The sequence below is a fragment of the Schistocerca cancellata genome, chromosome 6, assembly GCF_023864275.1.
Source record: "Schistocerca cancellata isolate TAMUIC-IGC-003103 chromosome 6, iqSchCanc2.1, whole genome shotgun sequence".
Lineage (NCBI taxonomy): Eukaryota > Metazoa > Arthropoda > Insecta > Orthoptera > Acrididae > Schistocerca > Schistocerca cancellata.
Window position 1 is genome coordinate 402,117,058 of NC_064631.1, and position 24,318 is coordinate 402,141,375.

The following is a 24,318-nucleotide window of genomic DNA, read 5'->3' on the forward strand; positions in this document are numbered from 1 at the left end:
TGGAATTACATTTGCATTTGTCGATTTTGTTCCGTTAAGACCGACGTGTTGAATTGTTTCAGCAAGGACCTCTTGGACTGTGTCACAAATCCGGTAACCTCGTATTGTATCCATTATATGACAGCACGGACTGCATCGAAGGACGTCCTGAAGTCAAGGAACACGGCACCAATCAGAGCGCCGATGTCCACAGCGCTGTGGATCTCATGACGAACAGATCGGACGGAGTTTCACTACGTTTTTGTTTTCGGAATCCATGTCGACTTTTATACAGCAAATTTTCTTCTTCAAAATTATTATAATGCGTAAGCATAAGACATATTCCTTCATCTGACTGGCGTCGGCGATATACGCCTATAATTATGTGCACCTTTTCTACAACCGTTGCTGAAAACGGGAATGATGACAATGGAAAAACGGAAGTATTTGATTACGAATTGTAGTTGCGGCCTCCTAGCTTAACCAGATTCCATCTGTCTCCAAACTTACACACCGAGTGAGATACAGCAGTGGTAGAACATTGGATTCCACCTTTCACGAAGCTACATACCGATTTAGGTTGAATACTGTTTCCACTTGTCTCCACACCTAAACACCAAGTCAGGAACCGCAGTGGTACAACACCGGAGTCCATCTGTCTAGCACATACACACCCAATGACGTACCACAGTGGTAGAGCACTGATTCCACCTGTGCCTACACCTAATGAGGTGCTGCGGCGGTAGAACACCATGCAAGATTTGATATGGGATAGGTGACATGGTCCTGCTGATACTTCCATTACTTAAAAGTAACAATAAGAGACATCCAAAAATAGAATACGATATAAATAAAGACCTTGTTGGACATCCCTACCAAACGAAGGGGATAGACTAACGCAACAAATATTTCTGTGGTTCTAGAGAAAGATGCTAACCACAGCCTGACTTACAGAACTGAGACAAGAATTGGAAAGACAAAAAACATTAAAGGATCAGAAGTAATGCACAGAAACTGTTTCAGAAGTAAGATCCGCACTTTAGAAGCCTACCAAGGGGCGAAACAAACGCAGGGAATAATATGGGTATAAAGCGTCAGCATAACAATACGATCCGTGAATTTTTTATAGACAATTTATGCTGAATTATATTGTCTCCACGCTTAACAGATGTGTACCGTCGTCCTACATGATTTAGAGCTGTTGTCTTTGACATTTGCCTCAAGCTCTTAAGTTCTGAATTTATCTGAAAATCGTAGATGTCACCATCTGTCAGTTGGTTAGAAACGACACTGAATGTAGTTATTGACGAACGTGTAGCATCTACACGTCAGAAAATTTCCAGCGATACTTACGTGTCAGTTACACTGGAACTACAAACATGTTCATACGAAACATTAATATTTTAAGTAAAAAGCTATAACGATGTTGAATGGAGTGACTCACCAATGCAGATGCGTGGACCTTCGCCAAAAGGCAGAAAGCTGAAAGGATGCCTGGATGCCTTCTGCTCCAGAGAGAAGTGCTCCGGGTCGAATTCCTCAGGGTTTCGATAGAACTTCTTGTCATGATGGAGTCCCAGGACTGGAATGATCACCTTAGTCCCTTTTTCCAAGACACAATCGTGTCCTGGCAGCTCATAATCCTTCTCGACTTCACGATTCAAAATTGGAGCGGCCGGGTGCATTCGAAGGGTTTCTGTAAAAAAAAAAAAAAAGGACATTTCTCAACGTAGATATCTTAGTGAGTGTTCTAAAGTGCCGCTCCACGTAAAGTCTCATTGCTCCTCATATATAATCACAGTAATCTTGGTTGAGTAATAGAAGATCTGTTATTCGTAAGTTCCTAAATTATTCGGTTTGTGGCCAGCGTTCTTTTGTAACCGATATTTGCTGCGCTATGAACAGTAAGATAGGTAACAGGATAGGACGCTATGAGCGGAAGGGTTATTGAATTGTTATTAGAAGGATTCAAAATACGGCAACATCCACCGTCATCATTCAGGTTTTCATGCCCATACGACAAGTCGACGATGAGGAAATAGGGATTATAAATCTCGGTGCAGAGAAATTCATAAAATATGAGGAAAGAATGTGAATTTGATGGTCGTGGGTGACTGGAACGTTATTACATGGAAAGGAATGGGAGGCAAGGGTACTGGAAAATAGAATACTCATTAGCAACGCAAAACATTCAAGTAAAGTCCACGAAGTTTATGAGAGAAAATATAACTGGTGCATCTCGTAACATCCTTATAAACACTTTATTATTATTCTTGTGTCAATTATATGATACGTTATAGCAAAACATTTATAAATGAGATATTTTTATTCTGTATAATACAATGATGTCCCAAAGAAACTGGTATAGATACGCGTATTCAAATATAGAGAGATGTAAACAGGCAGGATAAGCGGCTGCGGTCGGCAACGCCTATATAAGACAACAAGTGTCTGGCGCAGTTATATCAGTTACTGCTGCGACAATGGCAGGTTATCAGGATTTAAGTGAGTCTGAACTTAGTGTTATAGTCAAAGCACGAACGATGGGACACAGCACCTCCGAGGTAGCGATGAAGCGGCGATTTTCCCGTTCGACTATTTCACGAGTGTATCGTGAATATCAGGAATCCGGTAAAGCATCAAATCTTCGACATGGTTGGGACCGGAAAAAAATCCTGCACGAACAGGACCAATGACTTAAGAGAATCGTTCAACGTGACAAAAGTGCAACCCTTCCGCAAATTGCTGCAAATTTCAATTGTGGGCCATCAACAAGTGCCAGCGTGCGAACGTCATCGATATGGGCTATAGGAACAGAAGGCCCACTAGTGTACTCTAGATGATTGCACGACACAAAGCTTTACGCTGTTGATGACTAGAAACATGGTGCCTGGTCGGACGAGTATCGTTTCAAATTATATCGATTGATGCACGTGTACGGGTATGGTGACAAACTCATCAAACCATCGACGCTGCAAGTCAGTAGGGGACTTTTCAAGCTGTCGGAGGCTCTGTAATGGTTGGTATATGGGACGTGTGTAAGTGGAGCGATACCCCACACGACCAGAACTGCTATCGAGTGGCTTCAGGAACACTCTTCTGCATTTAAACACTTCCGCTGGCTGCCAAACATCCCGGACATTAACATTACTGAGCATATCTGCAGTGCCACGCAGCGTGCTTTTCAGAATAGATCTCCACCCCCTCGTACTCTTACGGATTTGTGGACAGCCCTGCATGATTCATGCTGTCAGTTCCCTCCAGCTCTATTTCACACAACAGTCGAGTCCATACCACATGATGTTGCGGCACTTCTGCGTGTTCACGGGGGCCCTGCACAATATTAGACAGGTATACCAGTTTCATTGGATCTCCATTGTAAAATAAACAAAGCTATTCCAAGCATACACAATAACTGTTGGCTGCTAGTGGATGATTAATAACAAACCGGAGTAAAATTATGTAATACAACTGCTTGGATTTTTGAGAAAATCTTCAGGTGTCTGTGCGTGCGTGCGTGTATGTGTATGTGTGTGTGTGTGTGTGTGTGTGTGTGTGTGTGTATAGAGTACATAAATGACAGGTTAAATAATCTGGTGATGACAGTTACCGGTCGAGCGGTAGTCTTCTTGGACATAAGTGGGTAATACTCGTTTCACAATTCCAACGAACGTGACGTCATTTTGACGCCACGATCAATATTGACGACGGTGTGATCGGCTATTGACTTCGTGACAAGGAAGAATATGACTAATATTCCTTCTCGATTAACTCGAAGTAATTTAAGCTCTCCTCTTAGATTCCTGCATAAGCACACACTTGGAAGTCGCTATATATTCGGAAATAAAGAGACAAATGTTTGTGAGAAGAAAAAATGCAAATTTTATTGCAACTCATTTTAAGCTCATCATGTATCCGCAGATAGTCAGACTTTAGTGAAAAGGGAGAATATGAATTTTATTGGTGTTCACTTCAGTCTCAGCAATTAAAGCTGCACCCTTAGGTTCCTGTCCAACCGCACCCTCGGAAAACGCCACACATTCATGGATAAACAGCGAAATATTTCTGACGAAGAAGAATACGAATGTTAATGCTCCTCTTAGGATTTTCCCTAACCATACACTCGAAAGGTGGCACATATTCGAAAATAAAGAGACAAATATTTGTGATAATAGAGAATATGAGTTTTATTGTTGCTCGTTTCAGTCGCAGCAATTTAAGCCATCCACTTAGGTTCCTGCCTAACCATATACTCGGATATCGGTAAATATTTATTTCACCCTTCCTTCTCAGATCGGACTGAACGTAAATAACATCCAGTATTGCAGAACGTATTTGTATTATGTTCACAAGAAAGTAACAGAACGTGTTAACGACGATAACATGGGAAAATAAATTACATATAGCGGGATGCGAACCAACAATTTTCGACTCCAGAAAGCATAACATTATTCATTACACATCTAACCATGTGATGTCTGCCTCGCGTCTTTGTTATGATCTCCTATCATGAATTATTGACGTTCGTAACTCACTCCTAAGGAAGCATTGTACTGTATGGAACTGGGGACCTAGAAACGACGGAGAGGCTTCGTCCGCAGTGGTACACAACCCGACAACAGGTTCGGTAGTCCACTTATCCCACCGCCCCTCCAACCCGAACTCAAGATTATGGCACGGTTCGGCCCCCCCAGTGGACCCCTCCCCACTTCCCCCCCACCCCCCCACCTCCGGGAACGTCTCACACGAGACGAGTGTAACCCCAATGTTTGCGTGGTAGAGTAATTATGGTGTAAACGTATGTTGAGAAAGTGTTTCTGCAGCAATCGCCGACATAGTGTAACTGAGGTGGCATAAGGGTAACCAGCCCGCATTCGTCGAGACAGATGGAAAACAGCCTTAAAAACCATCCATAGACTGGCCGACACGCCGGGCCTCGACACTAATCCGCCGGGCGGATTAGTGCCGGGGACCGGCACGCTTTCCTGGCTGGAAAGCCGACTTTAGATCGCGCGGCTAACCGGGCGGGCTTAGGGGAGCATTTTTATATGAAGACATTAACCGTCGATAAATCATTACGTGACACTTTATTATAGCAATAATTGTAGTAAATCATTCCAAGAATGTCGTGTTTTTGTAAATCTCCGGTACACGCGCATGAAATTTTATGATAGGCCCGTATCGACTGTTGACGAAAGTCGATAGTCAATCACGCACTCATCGATATTTTGTGTGACATGAAAATGACGTCGCGTTTGATAGAGTTGTGAAACGAGCATTACCCGTTGTATAGGCACAAAGACATTGGTACTAAAGGTAGCGTAGCAAGGAAGAATTAGTGGATTGTCCGCTTCGTCTACTTCGGGAGGCATTTGTGATTTTAACCGAGGTACAATTTTACATTGCTGCTGTAGATTGCTTTGATATGCATTGTTGTGTATATCGTTAAATATCGAAACGGCGGATGATGTTGTAATAAGTGAAGCACTACATTTTTATCTATTGTTTGATAATTTGCGTTTTCTCCTGTTAATGGATCTTAGTATGTTAGGATGAAATTTCAGTTACTACAGTATGTGAAAAAATCATAATCATACAACTTACCACTCACAACCTTTTCCAAGTATGGCATCTGGGTCATTATATCTTCATATGTCACATCGCCGTTGTTCTTTTCCAGTATTTTGTCAATTTCTTCTTGCAGTTTCTTCTGGATATCCGGGTGTCTAGCGAGCTCGTACAGGCAGAAGCTTATAGTAGTGGAGGAAGTTTCGAACCCAGCGAGGAAGAACTCCCACGACTGTGCTGCCACCTCGCTGATTGTCAGGGTCTGACTTTTTTCTGTCAAGTACAAAATGTCTTTGTAGGCAGTCACGTTACAAAACAAACACGTTTAATAAAGCATAATCTTACATAGACTCATGGAACGATTCATTTTGGAGCTCTCTCACTAGTTATTGTCGATGAACATTATGTAGGACTGAAATACCAACACTAACTGACCCATTCTATTCCTAAACGCAAAATATAGAGGAAATAGTGCACAAAATTAAAGAAAATACGTTCTTACAGGAGGCTGTGGTGGTGAAGACTAGAAAAAACCCATAAAATACGTGCGGAAACAAATAATCGTGTCAAGAACGAAGTTCATTACTAAATTCTTATTGCTTGTGTTCGCTTCTGTACTTGGTCCTCCGACAGTGATGGCAGTGCCCGTCAGCCTGTTTCCAGTTCCAGCACTGAGTGAGCGTTATCACGATAAACGCCAGTGGGAAGGTGCAAATCCAAGAGGTGTCAAGGAAACAAGGCATCAGATTCGCTTTAATATCTATGTGTGGGGCATGAACTGAGGGTGACAGACTCACGGAATCACGAAGTTTAATAGGGAAATGAGCAGGGGCTGGTTCTCATCCAGTTTATTCGGGACAAACAATCCGCGTTACTGGAGATCGTTATCTTTGCAGGAACACAACGGGTGTGATTTTCTCACGATGGGGCACCGCCTCGTTTTATACCCCTCGCATGAGAATACCTACCAATATCGTTTAGTGAACCTTGGAATGTTCGAGGACGTGCGTCGTAATGGTCTCCCCCCTTACTTGGTCTTAATCTATTAGATTTTTGGTTTGCGGGACAATTTGTGTACTTCACAACCACCGACGACGTAAGGACCTTACGTAAGCGTCTGTCTCAAGCATGTGACTAACTCTGAGGCAGCTACGTGTGCTAGCACGAGTTCGTGATTCTTTGTGAAAGAGGACTGAAGGATGAGGTGTTAATGATGGGCACTTTGGCCTCTCCTGTACTTTCAACGGACAGATGGTTACTGCAGGAAAGAATGGTCTGTACATCAACAACTTTTTATTTCAAGTTGCATGTGAATAATTTTTTTTTTATTTTTTAGCCAGTATTATCTCCTGGGACAATATGAGACATCTTTAAAACGACTTATTTAACATGTGCTTAATCACCTCTGTTCGTTCCTGTGTCTCTAACAGAACTCAGTAGAAAATTTAGAAACACTAACAGTCGCTAATAGAAAGCTACACAATGCATCTTTAAGTACAATACACATCTTTACTAATGGAGGGGCATGAAGACATCAATTTCTTATTCTGTTGTCATGAACCACGCACAATACCTCGTCAATTTTATGGTCAGGTTATGCTACTGCCTACCCAACAAGTATAGATTCACTCCCAACATTGGTAATAGAAACACATCACCGTACACCATATGAACTCATTCCTGTCACTTTCACTAACATATTTATATCAAAGATAACTGACACACAAGCCGCTTCAGTTCTTTCAACTAACCTGCCTTGCACGAGATATAGGACCACCTAAAGTAGTGATAATAATTCCAATGTGCCCACATCATGCCTCCATCTCCTGGCACTCATACTTAGGGGCCGGAAGTGGATGACCTCTACGGCAAGTGGTGGAACTTGCTTTTTAGGAAGTCAGTAGTTCACCATCATGGATGAGCTTGCAGAGGAGCGGCAGGGAGATATCTAATTGTTGTCCGACGTATCGTCATGAAAAACGCGTTATTAAATATTCACTTGATTAGACAGTGGAGAAAAGAAGAGCAGTCGATCGCAAACTCCTTCGTTTTATAACAGCAGATCTAGATTTTAACTATTACACAGTCATCTGCAGTGCATATACCAAATGTGGCATTAGTGCAAAGCTTCGGACAGTAAACAATACTCGTGGTGTAGAGCGCGCTTGAGTTTAGCATTCACTGATGTGCTGTCATTTTCTCCGTTGTGTATATCGGACTATCACTGCACACAGTGAGATCATAGAGAGTCCAATCTGATCTACATCTACATTTATACTCCGCAAGCCACCCAACGGTGTGTGGCGGAGGGCACTTTACGTGCCACTGTCACTACCTCCCTTTCCTGTTCCAGTCGCGTATGGTTCGCGGGAAGAACGACTGTCTGAAAGCCTCTGTGCGCGCTCTAATCTCTCTAATTTTACATTCGTGATCTCCTCGGGAGGTATAAGTAGGGGGAAGCAATATATTCGATACCTCATCCAGAAAAACCCCCTCTCGAAACCTGGCGAGCAAGCTACACCGCGATGCAGAGCGCCTCTCTTGCAGAGTCTGCCACTTGAGTTTGTTAAACATCTCCGTAACGCTATCACGGTTACCAACTAACCCTGTGACGAAACGCGCCGCTCTTCTTTGGATCTTCTCTATCTCCTCCGTCAACCCGATCTGGTGCGGATCCCACACTGATGAGCAATACTCAAGTATAGGTCGAACGAGTGTTTTGTAAGCCACCTCCTTTGTTGATGGACTACATTTTCTAAGGACTCTCCCAATGAATCTCAGCCTGGTACCCGCCTTACCAACAATTAATTTTATATGATCATTCCACTTCAAATCGTTCCGCACGCATACTCCCAGATATTTTACAGAAGTAACTGCTACCAGTGTTTGTTCCGCTATCATATAATCATACAATAAAGGATCCTTCTTTCTATGCATTCTCAATACATTACATTTGTCTATGTTAAGGGTCAGTTGCCACTCCCTGCACCAAGTGCCTATCCGCTGCAGATCTTCCTGCATTTCGCTACAATTTTCTAATGCTGCAACTTCTTTGTATACTACAGCATCATCCGCGAAAAGCCGCATGGAACTTCCGACACTATCTACTAGGTCATTTATATATATTGTGAAAAGCAATGGTCCCATAACACTCCCCTGTGGCACGCCAGAGGTTACTTTAACGTCTGTAGACGTCTCTCCGTTGATAACAACATGTTGTGTTCTGTTTGCTAAAAAGTCTTCAATCCAGCTACACAGCTGGTCTGATATTCCGTAGGCTCTTACTTTGTTTATCAGGCGACAGTGCGTAACTGTATCGAACGCCTTCCGGAAGTCAAGAAAAATAGCATCTACCTGGGAGCCTGTATCTAATACTTTCTGGGTCTCATGAACAAATAGAGCGAGTTGGGTCTCACACGATCGCTGTTTCCGGAATCCATGTTGATTCCTACATAGTAGATTCTGAGTTTCCAAAAACGACATGATACTCGAGCAAAAAACATGTTCTAAAATTCTACAACAGATCGACGTCAGAGATATGGGTCTATAGTTTTGCGCATCTGCTCGACGACCCTTCTTGAAGACTGGGACTACCTGTGCTATTTTCCAATCATTTGGAACCTTCCGTTCCTCTAGACACTTGCGGTACACGGCTGTTAGAAGGGGGGCAAGTTCATTCGCGTACTCTGATTCATTTGACTGCTCAGGAAACTACAACAGAGGAGCTAACGCCCCCATGGCATAAGCTGTACTTGGTGGCCAAGGAGGTGCTGAGATAGGCAAGCTGCGAGCAGCGCGGTCCAGGCACTAAAGTAATGGTGTGAGCGAGTTGGCAAGGGCGCTAACGCAAGGCGCATAGACTGGCCTGTGTCAGCGTTCACGTAGACTACACTCTGATTCACGAATGACGGGTCCAGAATAGGTCCAGGCACGGACGAGGGATATAGTGTTGTCAGTTCCAAGCGACAGTTGCGGCACAAGAATATAGTTTCTTTCCGCTCGAAAAAGGTGTACACCCTTCAAAATTATGTCTCTTGCTCGCTTAACTAGAATTCATCAATTTCCACCACCATCAGCAATGATAACTCGCAACAAATGGAATGAAAATTTACTAAATAATTCGCTACGATCACGTTTAATGCTTGCACTGGCTACGATGTTCACAACAGACCACTCAGAGCATTACTGAAAGCTCACTGACTGTCGGAGAAGGCGTAATGCCTGGCGTGCAGAGCGAGCCTAAACTCCAACTTCAGCCACGCACCTCACGGTGGGCACACTGGAGCCACAGAATCAAAACGTGTCTGAGTAGGTGTAGGGCCCTGGGTTCGAACCGTAAACCACAAGGGTGGGAGGCTGGTCGCTAAGTCAGGAGTATGAGATCTATCATGAATGGTAGGCCTGTGAGTAGAAGGGCCAAGGTCAAGTGGTGGCAGCTTCTGATTTCTTGTAGACTTACAGACTGGCATAGACTCCTCTCGAAGCTGATGGTTGACAGACTGCAGGCATCCGTCTACATATGAGTAGTATTTACATGAGATTGGCTCATCCCTTGTTTCGTGATCTGTAGCAACAGTGGCTGTGCCTTTCTCATGTGACAAAGATGATTACTGCAGGGATATGATTTGTAGTAACTGCCCTGAAGGTGTGGAGGCAGTATTGTCGAATCAGTGGGTTTCTCTTGGTCTAACCATGCCTGGCTGGCCCCTGTCTGACCGGCTTTGACATGCCTCTTGCATTAACGGCGTCATTATTCAGGAATGCCAAGTAAAATAGTTGCTGTGCAACATGCCTCTCCTCTGCAGGCGATATGACCCACCAGATCACAGTTCATTATACAGTAGCTCTGCAAAGACTTGATATGCATCTTACAGATTGCTGATTATGTATAGTACATTCAGTTTTTGCTTCACTATAGCTCAGCTAAACTAGAGGCTTTATTGGCTGTATTTTTCTTTTTATCTAAACGATGTTCTCTATGACTAACCCACTAATATAACTCGTTTTCACACGTGACCGTGACTCCATTGAATCCTTACAAACTAGTAAAGGAACGTTATCACGTTCTCCTCTGACAAATTTCTTAGAAATTATTTAACAGCAAATGGTACCACTTAGTTAAATATTCATTTTTGGCAATCTTCTTTGCTTATCACGTGTGTTTTCAACTTATTCTTAGTTACTAATCATTATTTATTGCAGGTAATCCAGTCTGCTATCAACTGATAGACTGTGAGTTTGTAGTGGTGTATGGGTGTTGAATCTTATCAAAAGGTATTGGACTAGCACATAATCGTGATCAGTCGGTACTTCCCATTGTCACAACATGATAATATACAAACAGAGTTTGTTCATTAGTTCCAACTTAGTTGGTACTTCCTTCCGAACTTTCAAAAGGCCAGCTGGGTACTGCTCCAAAGGCAGCAGTGTACGGCTTAGCTGCGCATGCTCCCCATGGTGTATAGCATCATGTATCCCCATCGCCTCTACTGGGGCATCCTCTGTGCTTTCAGCTAGTGACTGCAAGAACCTCGCCATTGAAACTCCTATGTCCAGCAAATCCAATCAGGCCTGTATAATGCTCAGGAGGGGTCTCATTATTCCAACAGCCGTTTTCCCAAACCTCGTTGCCTCCGCCATTAATACCACAATGTGCATATGTTACTTAATGCGCCCTGTTACACGTTTACTAATTGGATAGTGTTATATTCTATTCCAATTTTGTTACTCTCTGCCACTTCTCTTACTCGACCCAGAGTATTATTATGCTCTAAAACGTCGTCGACAGCTGTGGTCCCGAATATCGTCTTCAGCAGCCTCCCTCCTACATCTAACTATAGTCTATTATGTCTCTGCAACGTACGTGGCATCAAATTTATCGCCTGGCGAAATTTCTCACGCAACCGTCCGTAAGAAATACTTAACCCCTGGTATTACTCTCACATTTATTCTGGCACTCCCTTTGCCCTTCTTCAAGGTGCCATTCCGAGAATCCCTCCTATAGCCTTCACATTTCGTTTCTTACATTATATACCAACCATAATGTTTTTCCTGCACTGTGTGTCAGCCTTAACATCTATCGGTTACTCTAGTAAGAATGGCATCCTCCTGTCTGGGTAACAGCACCCTTCTCTTCAGTTGTTGGTCCTGTAACGTGCTTACTACTTCTTCTCTGAAGATTTGCAGTGCTGCTGGAACTATAACGACCTTCATGGTCGTCTTTGGTGTCGCCGTAACCCAGGTAAAAGAAGCTGCAATCATTTTCCTCCCCCCTCCCCCTTTGGGAAAGACCCAATGTCGATAATCTGCTTCCATAGACAAAAAATCACTATTTCATCATACTTCTGTTTTACTGGCTAAATCATTACAGTCCACCTCGAAACAAACCAGACGTGGATAACCCTTAAAATTTCTTAGCTAACAAAACAATCCACTAAGCACAAATCATACATATGAGATACAATCACTGACAATCCTTCCCATCCATATAACAATAAACATCCAAGACTAGCATTAAAAGTTTTTTTCATACAGATGTGCTGAAATAAAATCCCCCTACGTACTTCAGCAATCCTTACACATATGGAATTTCGTGTATGGCTTGCTTTCCACTCTTCCTCTTGCTGCTCGCCTTAGGTGCCAAAATCTGTGACAAAGAGTCCAGAGAGCGCTGAAAACGTCGATGGTACCCCACATGGACAGCAGTTGTTTGTGCAAGCAAATGCAATTTCACATTCACTGCTGTTGCCATTTCAATCACTTGGTATGGTCCCTAGCACCGTGATAATTTCTTATTGTTATACTTTGGGATATATGAATTTGTTGACGCTACTCACAGTCCTACTTGATACTCTACTAATTTACCTATACGCTTCTCCACCCTCTCCTGATGTTCCAGGGACTTGATATTTGCCTTTTTCACACGTTTCCAAATATCCTTCAACGTCGTTGCAAATTTCCGTACTGCTTTCCCACTCCTCCTACATTTTGGTTTGACTACATCAAACGGTCAACACGCATTCCTGCTATACGCCACCTTATGCAGCGAAAGGCTCGTGCCAAGATCCATTTTTGAATTGTATCCCAGTCATTATGGTGGCAATTGAAGTAATGGCTCGACACCTTACGAGTAGTTCAATGAACGTGCTACTTCCTCTAGTTGCCACGTGGATGTAGTGGGCTAGTCCTGAGTTCATAAACCCACAACACAAGGCACAACTGCTTCACCAGATCTCACATGAAGTTGGTACTCTGGTCCATGATTGTTGTCTCAAGTATACCAAACTTCAGCAACGAGTTATTTACCATCACCTTTGCTCCGTAATTCAAATGGCGACCATCACAAAATTTCATGGGGAATGATCAATAATAGTTAGAACATAGTGGTTGGTATTGGAATCTGACTAAAAGGTCGAGCAACGTTAAAATGTGGTTAGTGCATTTTTTAAACCAAAAAGCATTCTCTGACGCTGGTAATGACCCTAAGGGAATGTAAGCGCTGTCTTTGTTCAGTCCTCTGGCACTGCTACCAACTGGTGATAACCACTCTTTAAATCTACTGTAGAAAAGTACATACAATGCTCTAAGCTACCAGACTTTTCGTAATTTTAGGAATCGGTTATGCATCCATCACTGTTTTACTGCTTAAGTTGTGATAATCCCGACAGAATCTACGCTTCTTCATACTGTCTGATGAACTCCGAGACACGAACTTGACTGGTGCTCCCCAGCTACCAGTACTTTGCTCTCTTACGTCACTATTCAGTTGTTGGTTAATATATTCTTCCATAATCAGTTGTAACTGATGGGGCATCATATACGGTTTCCAATACACAGATCCTTTATCTTCGGTCGGAATCCTGCGCCGTGTTAAAGGCGTTCTGAAGAACGGGGCATGAGGGCTAAACAGGTCCTCAAATGCTAACAATTACACCGTAGCTATCCTCTCTGCACTCTTCAAATGCTCTATGTTTGCATGTAATGTCTTGCTTGTGGCTATGGTCCATACTTCACCAGTCTAGATCGTCTTTGTCTATTACATCTAAATTAGTAACTAACAACCCTTTGTCTAAACTTAATTCATTGTTACTGAAACTATGCACAACGATGGAAGCCACTCTCACACTATTTATTTCCTGTATATATACAATATTGCAACGTATAATACATCACAAACCAACCAACACATCATTATCATTATCCTCTGGAGGCCATACCACACACACTTGTTAGTAACGACTTTCGATCCCTGTGCCTTACAGAGAATTGAACCTTAACGATTTTGCCTGCAAATTAATTTGGTTTGATCTTTATGACAGACGAAACTTGTGATGGTACATTATTGATGTCCCTGTGAATTCCACCATGCATAGCAGAAAGTCAATTTTAGCATGGTGTTTACATAGGATTGTGCAACACCCTTCACCTACATGGAGCACAACGTCGTCACTCTCCTGGAACTACTCGCCCCAAACCTGAAACTCCTTCAGTGCTCACTGTAGTGACTCCACATCACTACACTCTACTCCATGTAACATATAACGTGGAAGGTTTAACTGCATCCTAGAGTCCAATAAAAATCAGTGTTTTATACCAGTTACATCTAGTAAGCAATATTTGACCTCTGGTAGGATTTGGAGATCCCAATGGTGCTTAATGATGAATTATTCTGCCCCTATCCACTTCGTCTTTCGTTCCTAAAACAATGCTTCTAGTGTCAAATTATGCCACATTTCATACATTGAGCTTGGTGACGCTCCTGCTGGATGTGCCCAAACATCGATATCTACAAAATTTTGTGTCAGTGGAGAAAATATCATTCTTATACATAACAAATGCGTTTGCTTCCCCATCAAACCCAGTTTGGCCCTCTGTAATAAGTCCGTCCAAAAATCCAGTCTCTTGGCTGCCATTATGTCATCTACAAATGGCGACACATCTTCTTTTGACTTTCCTGAAAACAGGGGAAACTGAACTGGCATAAATCGAATCTAATCAAGGAGCTGTCAAACTTGACAAGGTCATATCCTGTCTCATAGGCTCTAGCCACCTAGACGTCTCTCAATTACTTGTCTTTAATTATGCTACTTGATTCTCCAAGAGACAGCCAGTCTGTTTGACTCTAGCGTTTTGGAACCCCAAACCACCAAACCACGACGAAAGAAAGGAAAGAAAAAGAAAATAACAAGAAATAACACACACAGAGGTAGAGTAGCTACTCTAATTATTAATTTTACAGCTAGTGATAAGCCACCATGACTCAGTACACTGTTTAGTAAAATGTCCTTAGTGAGGACACATGTGACAGCTTACAGGTTCTGACTCAGCATATGGTGTGCTGTGGTATAACAGACTGAAATGTGTGCGCCTCACTTTTCACATTCCGGTGTAATGTTCCCTACAATTTCCATTGAATTGTGACAAGTTGGCCGGTTCTTCCAGCTTCAAAAATTCCACCTTCAAGTTTCTGTGACAGTATTGTTTCTTAACCATTCCTCATGCCCACAAAACAAGAGACAGAAAAGCTGTCAGTCCTATCACTCTTCATTGTAATTGATGCAGTTTTCTGGGGCTAAAGACATGGTCCTGGATCTCACTGCAGATGTCAGTAACCATATCACTCACCATTTGCAGGGGGCGAGAGTGGATGATCTCTATGGTGGGCAGTGTAACTAGATTGTGCATGGCCAGGAAGTCAGTCGTTCCCCACTGTGGGCGGGGTTGCAGTATAGTGCCTGGTGGATGTCTGGTTATTGTCTGATATATTGTCATGAAAATAGCATTGTTATTCCCTTTATTGCATAGCAAACTACAACATTCCTGACAGTGCTCAGCGGACCCGACACCCCCAAGCCATACTTGGCTGGCAAGGAGGCGCTGAGGTAGGCAAGCGACTTGTTGTCACTGACCTGTTGCAGTATCGCCAACATAGCAAAGGAATTATCTAGCCAACAAGGGTGTTGGTACAAGGCATCGACACAAACTTAGGGGTAGGGCAAGCCAGAGAACGTGGAATCATGCCACAGACTGTGAGTTAACGAGCATTGAGCTCTCATTTAAATATATGGCCGAAAGAGTCAGCCTACAGGAATTGTGAAACGAACTCTGTCGTCCAGGACCGCGTGCCACAAAGGGCACAGATTCACCACGAGATGGGGAAACACACAGGCGCCTATTGCCTATTGAGGCATAAGCGCTGTAGTGTGCGAGTGAGACAGACGAGAACATACGTCATAGGGAAACCCAGTAGAAGGCTTTTGTGGCCAAGAAGAGGTAGCAGTGTTAAATATGCCGGAACTAAGATTGGCCATAAAGGGAAACATTTATGAAAACTATTTAATTCTGTAGTAATGGAGGGAATCAAGCCACAGTAATTTTGATCTGCTGGCCTCTATAAAATTTCATGGTAATCCCAATAAAACTTCAATATTGATCATATCTATAATAGTTTAGGATTTACTGTTACAGTGAAATTAACAAGTTTTGTAACAAGGACCTAAATGCAAAAATCTGAACGCTTTGGTCGATCTTAACGATCGACATTTCGTATAGAAGTGCATCATTCAAATGACAAACGTTGTAAATATCAACTCTGTAACTTTATTTGTTTAAAAGATACAGTAAATTTAAATTATCAGTATTCTCAGTTAAGCATCAGATCATCATGTTCTCCACACAAAACACATTGGACGATGGCAGCATGACACCTTATTGAATCATTAGGTAACAGAATACTTGTTGTGATGTTTAGTGCATAATAGTTACTCCTGTTCTTTATTTATTTATCAGATAGCACATTGGTGCAAGGCTACTGACCGTGACATTCAAAGTTAAGAAGGAAATTGTATTGGTTACATGTAAAAGAATTTAACGCTTATTATGTAATGTATATTATTGTCACTTTATTTAGAACGTGAAAGTGGTCAAGCTTTGATTATTTAAGTAGGTTAAAATGTAAAGTAATTTGGAATAAGCTGTAGCCAATCAGATGGACGAGTTTAGGAAAGGGAACTGCACTAGTCTGCTGAGCGAAGATGTTCGGCACGCGAAAAACGCGGTCGGAGATGGGCAGAGGGCAGTTCTGGTCGAAACTCCAATAGGAACAGTTCGGCTGGAGAAGCGAAAAGGGACAGTTCGGCTGGAGATACCAAAGGGTACAGTTCGGATTGAGACGCGAAAGCGGACGGTCAATCTTTAGGCAGCTAGGAAGTGAAACGACTTAGAAAATTTCGTGTTGTGTGATATCGCGAGACTTCAGGCCGGTTCCCACTAGGGCTGCCGCACGTCAAAACCGCGCATCAGCGGCGTGGTTGCCATGGAAACGGCGTCAGCGGCATGGCGCGGCGGGCTCTGTGTCACGGTTTGACCATGTCGAACCGCTTCCGCTGCCGCGTGCCGCGCTCCAGGTCCGCGCCGCCAATCACAGAACGCGCTGAGCGTGACGTCAGGTACGGAATCCCGGGCCACACAAATATTCGCCGAACTGCTGGCGCGGACGCGGCGGCAGCCATGAAATACTTATCATCCGATTCCAAGGGAACTATTCGGTAGAAAAATTTGATTCTTGGGCATGTTACAGCCTGATATCTTCTCTCGATAAAGGACCTAATTTATTTTCGTTATTCGTCGTGGTTACTTGCTGTATCGCATTTATGTAAACCTTTACACTAAATTTTAATGAGTGTGCAGAGGTAAAAACGCATTGCGTGGACTTTGCGTACAGTTCATTTTAGGTAATACATTATGGCATATGAAATTTAGTCAACATATCGAAATTGTTTTTAAAGCTGAGAGCAGATCGATAGCTATCACTGTTCTCGAGATACTGAATGATATGTCCGCAGATGGGCTGTGCGGTGACAGTGCGCGGGTCGCTCGCGACGCGACCGATACTTCGTCCTGCTCGTCGTAAACCATGTGGTTGTATCAACTGCAAATTTCGTAAACGGTTCAAGAAATCGAAAAGTGTTTTTTTTGCAAATGATAACTTGTGAAACACCTGAGGATGGGCGCAAGCCCGAAACTGGTCATGTGACAAATAAACTATGGATAAAATTCATTTAAAAACTTTGAGGTTTGCTGATGACATTGTAATTCTGTCAGAGACAGCAGAGGACCTGGAAGAGCAGTTGAATGGAATGGACAGAGTCTTGAAAGGAAGATTAAGATGAATATCAACAGAAGCAAAACCAGGATAATGGAATGTAGTTGAATTAAATCAGGTGATGCTCTGGGAATTATATTAGGAAATGAGACAGTTAAAATAGTAAATGAGTTTTGTTATTTGGAAGGTAAAATAACTAATGATGGTTGAAGTAGAGAGGATATAAAATGCAGACTAGCAATGGCTCGGAAAGCGTTTCTGGAGAAAAGAAATTTGTTAACATCCAGTATAGATTTACGTGTAAGGAAATCTTTTCTGAAAGTATTTGTGCGGAGTGTAGGCGTGTTTATGAAGTGAAACATGGACGATAAATAGTTTAGACAAGAAGAGAATAGAAGCCTTTGAAATGTGGTGCTACAGAAGAATGCTGAAGATTAGATGGGTGTATGACATAACTAATGAGGAGGTATTGAATAGAATTAGGGAGAACAGAAATTGTGGCACACCTTAACTACAAGAAGGGATTGGTAGGTAGGACATGTTCTGAGGCATCAAGGGATCACCAGTTTAGTATTGGAGGGCAGCGTGGAGGGTAAAAATTGTAGAGGGTGACTCAGAGATAAATACACTAAACAGTTTTGGAAGGATGTAGGTTGCAGTAGTTACTTGGAGATGAAGATACTTGCACAGGATGGAGTAGCATGGAGAGCAGCATCAAACCAGTCTCTGGACTGAAGACCACAACAACAACAACTTGTGAAAACTCATGTATTTCGTCGCATGATAAATATCCTAAATTTGTTTATCTACTGAAATATGAAAGTAACTACAGTTTTTCAGAAGGGATAGATGAATTTTTTTTAACAGCATTTAATAGCATGTGGAATGAGAAGTTAAAACGAAACTAATTTGCTGGTATGTCATAAGATGTAATTTATTAAATATCTACAGCTACTGATTATTTCCTTTGGTAAGCAACAAACTTTTTTTTCTTTATCCAGTGTACTTTACTGATTCAAGATGCGTTTCGCCTTTTACTTTAAGGCATCTTCGGTGGAATCTAGAATGATTCAGTTTTGTTTTGATGTTGGATACTTGCAGATTATAAAACAGTTCACATCTTTTTTTACGTGAATAACTGTTTACTTACAGGGAATCTAGTTTTTGGCGGACATATACGTTTCCCCTCACCTGGTCACATGCTGGAGGTTGAACTAAAACTTAGATTATGGAACATAAGCACATATTCATGTTCGCTCTTTTTTCTTCTGGCACTAGCAGTATACGTTTTACCGAAAACTCTGATTTGAAGTCGTAACTACAGTGTGTTCACCTCATGTCCCTTCCTGTCTGGTTGTTTATGTACATGTTGCCAACCTGCAGAATTATATGCTGAAAACTAATGTTTGTTTATTTTTGTTCTCCTTATATCTGTATGTGTGTGTGGCTAGCCAGTAATAGTTACAGAAAGTTGAAAGTGAATCCAGTAGTTGTCAGACAGTGGTTGAAAGATTTGGTGTTCGTCTGATTTCAGTTTTGGTTTAAATGTTTTTTGGAGGAGTGCATGGAAGAGTAAATTCACTGCTTACATTAATAGATAAAATAGTAGAATAGTATTTCAACAGATGATTATTATCAGAATACTATCACCCAACCCCTTTGTCCTCACTCTTTGACGCCCCATAATACGTCCTGTCAACTAACCCCTACTGTTGTCAAAGTTGTGCCGTAATTTCCTCTTCCTCTTCTATTTAATTCCGTACCTCTTCTTTAGTCACACGATCCTTGTATCTAATCTTCAGCTTTCTTATTGATCACCTCGGTTTGAAAGCATCCATTGTCTTCTTGACAGACCTGTTTATCGCCCATGTTTCACTTACATACAAGGCTGCACTCCACACAAATACCTTTGTGAAATAGTATCCAACCATTACAATTTATATTCGATGTGACCAAATTTACTTTTTCGGAACGCTTTTCATGCTATTGACCGTCTTCAGTCAGGTTTGCGTCTGCACCAGGAAATGCTTTACAATTTAAAATCTGGTTTCAAAAACTCTGTTCCAAATATATATCCTTTCGTGATTCTTAAGCAAGGTGCTGGTGATGATTACATTATGCTCTGTGCGGAATTCTATCAGGTGGCTTCCACTTTATCCCTTCAACCTAGCCTTTGTGTTCTTACTGTTTTCATGTACCTGCTACCGTATCACATTTTACATTTTTGTCTGGCTTAACTATCTGAATAATCTCTTTTATCATAAATTGTTTCGATGTGTTGTTAGTGAAAAATCATGAACGGTAGTCATGAAATCTGTTTATGTTCAAATGAGAAAACATGAATAATGAAATATGTGAAAGAGTACATTGTACAGAAAATGAAAAATTGGTATGTCTTCACCCAACTTCGTCTTTCCGTCATGTAGGTGTAAGATATAGTTATTCAGACACACCGGTCGTTTTGGTGGGTCCCACCCTGTACCTCAGTGGCTGTCCGTCATTGGCTACCGCTAGCGTCTGCCGCTTCCAGATGGAAACACCAATTCCGTGAGCCGCCGCGTCAGAGCGGAAAACGCTTGCCGCTGCCGTTGCCGCACGCCACGCTGCCGCGCTCTAGTGGGAACCGGCCGTAAAGACCGGTTCCCACTAGGACTGCCGCGCGTCAAAACCGCGCGTCAGTGTCGTGGTTGCCATGAAAACGGCGTCAGCAGCACAGCGCGGAGGGCTCTGCGCCACGGTTTGACCATGTCGAACCGCTTCCGCTGCCACGTGCCGCGATCCAGGTGCACGCCGCCAATCACAGAACGCGCTGAGCGTGACGTCAGGTCCTGAATCCCGGGCCACACGAATATTCGCCGAACCGCTGGCGCCGACGCGGCAGCAGCCATGAAATAGTTATCATCCGATTCCAAGGGAACTATTCGGTAGAAAAATTTGATTCTTGGGCATGTTACAGCCTGATATCTTCTCTCGATAAAGGACCGAGTTTCTTTTCGTTATTCGTCGTGGTTACTTGCTGTATCGTATTTACGTAAACCTTTACACGAAATTTTAATGAGTGTGTGGTGGTAAAAACGCATTGTGTGGACTTTGCGTATAGTTCATTTTAGGTAATACACTCCTGGAAATGGAAAAAAGAACACATTGACACCGGTGTGTCAGACCCACCATACTTGCTCCGGACACTGCGAGAGGGCTGTACAAGCAATGATCACACGCACGGCACAGCGGACACACCAGGAACCGCGGTGTTGGCCGTCGAATGGCGCTAGCTGCGCAGCATTTGTGCACCGCCGCCGTCAGTGTCAGCCAGTTTGCCGTGGCATACGGAGCTCCATCACAGTCTTTAACACTGGTAGCATGCCGCGACAGCGTGGACGTGAACCGTATGTGCAGTTGACGGAATTTGAGCGAGGGCGTATAGTGGGCATGCGGGAGGCCGGGTGGACGTACCGCCGAATTGCTCAACACGTGGGGCGTGAGGTCTCCACAGTACATCGATGTTGTCGCCAGTGGTCGGCGGAAGGTGCACGTGCCCGTCGACCTGGGACCGGACCGCAGCGACGCACGGATGCACGCCAAGACCGCAGGATCCTACGCAGTGCCGTAGGGGACTGCACCGCCACTTCCCAGCAAATTAGGGACACTGTTGCTCCTGGGGTATCGGCGAGGACCATTCGCAACCGTCTCCATGAAGCTGGGCTACGGTCCCGCACACCGTTAGGCCGTCTTCCGCTCACGCCCCAACATCGTGCAGCCCGCCTCCAGTGGTGTCGCGACAGGCGTGAATGGAGGGACGAATGGAGACGTGTCGTCTTCAGCGATGAGAGTCGCTTCTGCCTTGGTGCCAATGATGGTCGTATGCGTGTTTGGCGCCGTGCAGGTGAGCGCCACAATCAGGACTGCATACGACCGAGGCACACAGGGCCAACACCCGGCATCATGGTGTGGGGAGCGATCTCCTACACTGGCCGTACACCACTGGTGATCGTCGAGGGGACACTGAATAGTGCACGGTACATCCAAACCGTCATCGAACCCATCGTTCTACCATTCCTAGACCGGCAAGGGAACTTGCTGTTCCAACAGGACAATGCATGTCCGCATGTATCCCGTGCCACCCAACGTGCTCTAGAAGGTGTAAGTCAACTACCCTGACCAGCAAGATCTCCGTATCTGTCCCCCATTGAGCATGTTTGGGACTGGATGAAGCGTCGTCTCACGCGGTCTGCACGTCCAGCACGAACGCTGGTCCAGCTGAGGCGCCAGGTGGAAATGGCATGGCAAGCCGTTCCACAGGACTACATCCAGCATCTCTACGATCGTCTCCATGGGAGAATAGCAGCCTGCATTGCTGCGAAAGGTGGATATACACTGTACTAGTGCCGACATTGTGCATGCTCTGTTGCCTGTGTCTATGTGCCTGTGGTTCTGTCAGTGTGATCATGTGATGTATCTGACCCCAGGAATGTGTCAATAAAGTTTCCCCTTCCTGGGACAATGAATTCACGGTGTTCTTATTTCAATTTCCAGGAGTGTACATTATTGCATATGAAATTTAGTCAACATATCGAAATTGTTTTTAAAGCTGAGAGCAGAACGATAGATATAACCGTTGTCGAGATATTGAATGATATGTTGGCGGATGGGCTGTGCGGTGACCGTGCGCGGGTCGCTCGCGACGCGACCGATACTTCGTCCTGCTCGTCGTAAACCATGTGGTTGTATCAACTGCAAATTTCGTAAACAGTTCAAGATATCGAAAAGTGTTTTTTTTTGCAAACGATAACTTGTAAAAAGCAATGTATTTCGTCACATGATAAATATCCTAAATCTGCTTATCTACCGAGATATGAAAGTAACTACAGTTTTTCTGAAGGGATAGAAGAATTTTTTTAACAGCATTTAATAGCATGTTTAATGAGATGTTAAACCGAGACTAATTTACTAATTTACTGGTATGTCATAAGATGTAATTCGCTAAGTATCTACAGCTATTGATTATTTCCTTTGGAGGTAACAAACGTTTTTTTCTTTATCCAGTGTACTTTATTGGTTCAAGATGCGTTCGCCTTTTACTTTAAGGCATCTTCTATGGAATCTAGAATGATTCAGTTTTGTTTTGATGTGTGATACTTGCAGATTATAAAACAGTTCACATCTTTTTTTACGTGTATAACTGATTTCTTACAGTGAATCGAGTTTTGGCGGACATCTGCGTTTCCCCTCACCTGGTCACATGCTGGAGGTTGAACTAAAACTTAGATTATGGAACATAAGCACATTTTCATGTTCTTTTTTCTTTTTCTTCTGTCACTAGCTGTAGACATTTTACCGAAAACGCTGATTTGAAGTCGTAACTACAGTGTGTTCACCTCAGGTCCCTTCCTGTTTGGTTTCTTTATGTACATGTTGCCAACCTAAAGAATTATATGCTGAAAACTAATGTTTGTTTATTTCTGTTCTCCTTATATCTGTATGTGTGTGTGGCTAGTGAGTGATAGTTGTAGAAAGTTGAAAGTGGATGCAGTAGTTGTCAGACAGTGGTTGAAAGATTTGGTGTTCATCTGATTTCAGTTTTGGTTTAAATGTTTTGTAGAAGAGTGCATGGAAGAGTAAATTCACTGCTTACATTAATAGATAAAATAGTAGAATAGCATTTCAACAGATGATTATTATCAGAATACTATCACCCAACCCCTTTGTCCTCACTCTTTGACGCCTCATAATATGTCCTGTCAACTTACCCCTCTTGTAGTCAAAGTTGTGCCATAATTTCCTCTTCCTCCTCTATTTAACTCCATACCTCTTCTTTAGTTACATGATCCTCATATCTTATCTTCAGCATTCTGATTGATCACCACGTTTTGAAAGCGTCCATTGTCTTCTTGACAGAACTGTTCATCACCCATGTTTCACTTACATACAAGGCTGCACTCCGCACAAATACCGCACTCCACACAAATAAGTTTGTAAAATAGTACCCAGTCATTAGAATTTCTATTCGATGTGAACAAATTTTCTTTTTCTGAACGCTTTTGTTGCTATTCACAGTCTTCGTTTTATATCCTCTCTGCTTCTGCCTTCTCAATTACTGCTTCCCTTTCAAGTCATTGAAGTCTTAGAAATGCATTTTGGTTCTGTACAAGTTGTAGATAATCTTGTGGCCCTGTGTTTTTCGATGACATCTCCTGAGTTTCAAAGAATGTTTTTATTGAGATTGTCAAAACCTTTCTCTAAACAAGCAAATGCTATAAACACAGTTTCGCAGTTCTTCAGTGTGTCTACTTAGCTAAGTGGTAGGATCAGTATTGCCTTGCGTGTTCAGACATCTCACAGGAATCTAACATTGTGCTTATGTTAGTTTGTACAACCCCTCCCCCTCTCCTCTCTACATATTCCTTCCACTTTCTAGCCATCTCTCATTTGCTTAGTTCTGGCTTTGCCAAATGAGTTCTTGACAGTTGCTTCTCCTTTGAGCAAAATTTTCTTTGTTCTTTCTCATTTTCATTCCCCTATGTTTTCCAAGAGCAAAATCGCATTGCAATTTTGGACTTTCTGTTAACGTCATGTTTAGACATGTATATTTCCGGTGGCCTACTGTATTTGCTACATTTCTATATTTTTCCCTCATGACAAATTTAATATATCACGTTTTATCTAACGAT

At 42.9% G+C, this 24,318-nt stretch overlaps 1 protein-coding gene across 1 annotated transcript in view; it reads right to left on the reverse strand.

Annotated features, from left to right (window-relative positions):
- Positions 1–24,318, reverse strand: part of LOC126191339 (cytochrome P450 6k1-like) — a 60,831-nt gene that overhangs the window by 13,591 nt on the left and 22,922 nt on the right. Inside the window, exons 3-4 of the mRNA XM_049932173.1 lie at positions 5,584–5,820; positions 1,424–1,675 (exon numbers count right to left, since the gene is read on the reverse strand). Of these exons, the coding sequence (XP_049788130.1) occupies positions 1,424–1,675; positions 5,584–5,820 (489 nt within the window). The remainder of the gene's footprint in view (positions 1–1,423; positions 1,676–5,583; positions 5,821–24,318) is intronic.